This window comes from Centruroides sculpturatus, unplaced genomic scaffold (assembly GCF_000671375.1).
Source record: "Centruroides sculpturatus isolate CEXI.00-Female unplaced genomic scaffold, Cexi_2.0 scaffold89, whole genome shotgun sequence".
Classification (NCBI taxonomy): domain Eukaryota; kingdom Metazoa; phylum Arthropoda; class Arachnida; order Scorpiones; family Buthidae; genus Centruroides; species Centruroides sculpturatus.
In genome coordinates this window covers 52,682-56,445 of record NW_019384460.1, presented here as the reverse complement: position 1 = coordinate 56,445, position 3,764 = coordinate 52,682, and the positions used below count along the sequence as shown (strand labels likewise).

Here is a 3,764-nt window from a genome sequence, read left to right as displayed (position 1 = left end):
AAAATGGTCCTGGATTGTATCGTCTTTATGCAAATAATGCATGAATTTTATGAAAAAATATTGGTTTATTGTTTTAAATTTTATACACTGTCAATATTGAATATTTCAAAGAAAAAAACAAACAAACATGATTTTTACAAAACATTCTATTTCAAATTCATTAAAAAATAAAAAAAATCATTTAGATTAATTGCTTTAAAAAAGATGAGACTATATGGACTGTTTATTTTGAAAGTGGTGTAAGTCCATTTTTTTCTTCTTTTGAGAAATTTAAATATTTGCGTTTTAGTTGATTCAAAAATATACATAAAGTGTACTAAGTTTGACAATGTAGAAATATGCAAGTTGCTTGCATAAAGACTTCTATGTGAATTTAATGAAACTAATTTATTCTTTCTGGGCCATAAATGGACTTATACCACTTTCATAATTAGTCAATTGTAAAAATCATTTAATTTCAATTATGACAAATTAAATATCACTTAAATAAAATTCTGTATGTGAATTTAATGAAACTAATTTATTCTTTCTAATAATAACAAGAAATAAAATAGTAGTAGTATTTTTTATTTTGAACGTTAATTATATTTATATATTGTTAAACTTAACATAAGATATTGCTATTATTTATTTATGCTCTTTATGTGGCAGTGTTTTGAAATATTCATAATGCACAGAAGGTATATAATGTAATAACTGCTCCATATCCTTATATTTTTCATATATAATAGGTCTGGCATCATTATACAAAGGCATCAGGGTGATTCTCTCAAATTTTGACAGTCTTCCCTGGCATGTAGGTGATAAATGTAATGTCTTAAATTCTGTGTCCTCCATCAATGTTTTATATAAAATAGTACATGGTGCACTTTTGCAAAACTTCATCCAACATATTTTCAGCCAGTTTACCTTTTCTCCATTAGTATTTTTTCTTACCCGTTTTTGAATTGTGTTTTGTAAATTTTTTGTTGAAACGAAATTCTCTCGTTTCATTTCATGTAAAATAAATTCATTGTTTTTTCTACATTGTTTTATAACATCATAATAATCCTGTAGTGTGTACAAGAAATTCTTTTTTCATAATGCCATTTCTATAATATCAAAATCTGGATTGTTTGGAAGAAATGAATGCCTGGAGAGTAAAAATTTATGATCAATTACTTCGATGTTATTTTCCAAAGACTGGACAACTCTCAACCACAACAATGCCATTTGTAAATTTTGATTTTGCCCAATACACATATCACTGTATGCAATAACATGACTTTGAGTTGTTACATTTTGTAAATGTCTCAGACAGCAAGAAGCTATTTCTTGTGACTCCTGGAAGCAGTAGTTTCGTCTCACACATACATATTAACTTTATTGTTGTGGAAATTATGAAATCCCTCATTTAAAAGATACATATTTCGCTTATAATATGCTATTGAAACAGATAATTTTGGATAGGGTAAGGCTTTTTGTAAATCAAAAGAAAAGGCAAAGTATTTATTGAGATGTTTTGATGCCAGAATTTTATCTTCTTGCAATGCTTTTCTTGCCAATTCAGCATTTTTCAAGTGAACATCATGGCTTTGTACAAGAGTCACTTTTTTTTCTTCATTATTTGTTGTCTGAATTTTCATGTTGAGGAAATCGCATCTTGCATAGGTATCTTTACATGGCAGATGGAAATGTAAGTTGAAATCTCATTTAAACATTTTCCTGTATGTTCATTCATTAACTGAACTTAAGTTATTTTCCTTACATTTTTCTAAGTACAAATTAAGCATTTTTCTTATGTTTAATTCTGGATGCAAAAACATTCGTTTTGGATTTTTGGATCGAGTATAATGACTTTTAAATGCTGGAAAACTTTTTGTGTGTTTTATCGCTGTATTTGTCGCTAGTTCACTAGTTCTGCAAGAGCCATCCATTTGTCCATGCTTGTCTTTTGAAATACCATGTGCTTTTAAGACACGATCAATTCGTCCAGTACATATATTAAAAGTATTAATGAAAAACTTCTTGCATACTAAAATGTTCCCACGAGAAGTGACCAAGTAAAATTTATAAGCATAACTCCTCAAACTGCCCAGATAATTTCTTGGCTTTCTTCTCTTTTCAGTTTCACGATGAACATTACAATACAGAAATACATTTTGCTTATTAAAATCACCTATATTCCAGAAGTGATCAAAAATTGTTTTACGTTCTGCTTCATTAACATGTTCTATACATTTCTTGGAGCAGTTACAATTTTTATATTCAAATTTTTTTGCTGGAATAAATTTATCTTTTTTGGTATAATACTCTTGTCCGGCATTCCGCTTACGTTTGCTTATTCGTTGCATATATTTTACATTATTTTCTTTTGCAGAATCAAAGGTTTGACTAACAAGATCTTCATGTGATGAAGATTCTACCTCTATAATTCTTCTTCTCTTTTTAAGTTTCATTAAATATGTGTTTTTCTTAGTGGAATTGTCTTCATCCTCCAATTCTAAGATTCTTCTTTTGTTTATATTTATGGGTTTTATTTTTGTGTGAATTTATTTATAATTAAATAAAATAAATATTTTCAATTGTTATAAAATAATATTGATTTCTTATTAATTTCTTCTTACCTGTATCACTATCTAATGTTAATATGAAATTATCCATTTTTGGAAGAAAATAAGTAAGGTTATCTTTGACACATGAAATAAAACAAATGTAATCATATGATCCCGCCACCTATCTCTATGCAAATTGGACTTACACCACTTACATAATCAATCGCTACACAATTTTTTTTTATTGGCCAATTTTAAATTGAACAAAGAATTTTTGAAGATATTAAATATTAACTACTTATTGTGATCTTTTGGGTCGGCACCTCTTTGGTACCCTGTCAGGATTGACACCACCGCGTTTCTTGGAACACGGAAACCGAGATGGCAATTATGTCACGCCATAGCGCGAGCGGTCCCGTACGTGGTCAGACAAATTCATAATGTCAGTTCGAGAGACAACATTGGAAGTGACTCAGATACACTTAACAATTAACAAGGGTTTATTTAAAAATCAAAGAGATAAAGTGTTGTCACGGAGAGAGAGAGTTCACATACGATTCGCGGGGTGATAAATACCTTTGGTAATACACTGCTGGCCATTAAAATTGCAACACCAGGAAGGCATGATCGTACGAACGTCAAAATCATATGAAAGGAAGAAGAGGTTGGAATATACAAATGATTAGTATTTCAGCGTATTTAGACAAAGCAGGAGGGACAACGACATCTGAAGCACTGCATAAAAGAAAAGTTGTGCAGTGGATTTCTCATTCGGAAATCGCTTTGTAAGGTCGGGGTTTCATCAGAATATTGTGTTATGCCTTGAATAAGAAGAAGAAATGCTTACCAGCAAGTGTCAGAATTCGATAGAGGCAGGATTGTTGCCTGCCCTAGAGTGTGGATTATCATTCCGTAANTACAGTACAGTACGTAGCCTATAATGTTAGAAATTTCGTTAAGAGTAATCGAATGCAATTAAATACGATATTAAATTAAATTATGTAATAAATATTTCTATGTTTTGCAACAATATCTTTATTATTGCATCATTTTAGGCTATTACATATATTTATAGTTTAAAGAAATCTATGTTGTAACTATACATAAGCGTGGAATTGAGTCTATCATAAGATCGGTTTAGTTAATAATTACTTATCACATAAAGTAGCGTGTCTGATCGACGAGATGTTTTATACACCGTGACCGACAGAGCATTAATATTTTTGATAA

The 3,764-nt window shown here is 29.8% G+C and overlaps 1 protein-coding gene across 1 annotated transcript; it reads right to left on the bottom strand.

Annotated features, from left to right (window-relative positions):
* Positions 1-642: 642 nt before the first annotated feature.
* Positions 643-3,395, bottom strand: LOC111620787. Its single transcript, XM_023362778.1, has one exon. It carries the CDS (start codon positions 2,436-2,438, stop codon positions 1,713-1,715), a length of 726 nt encoding a protein of 241 aa, XP_023218546.1. The 5' UTR covers positions 2,439-3,395; the 3' UTR covers positions 643-1,712.
* Positions 3,396-3,764: the final 369 nt, after the last annotated feature.

Excerpts from the sequence above, each read along its gene's own strand:
- LOC111620787 (XM_023362778.1), bottom strand. The coding sequence starts at position 2,438 with ATGAAACTTAAAAAGAGAAGAAGAATTATAGAGGTAGAATCTTCATCA.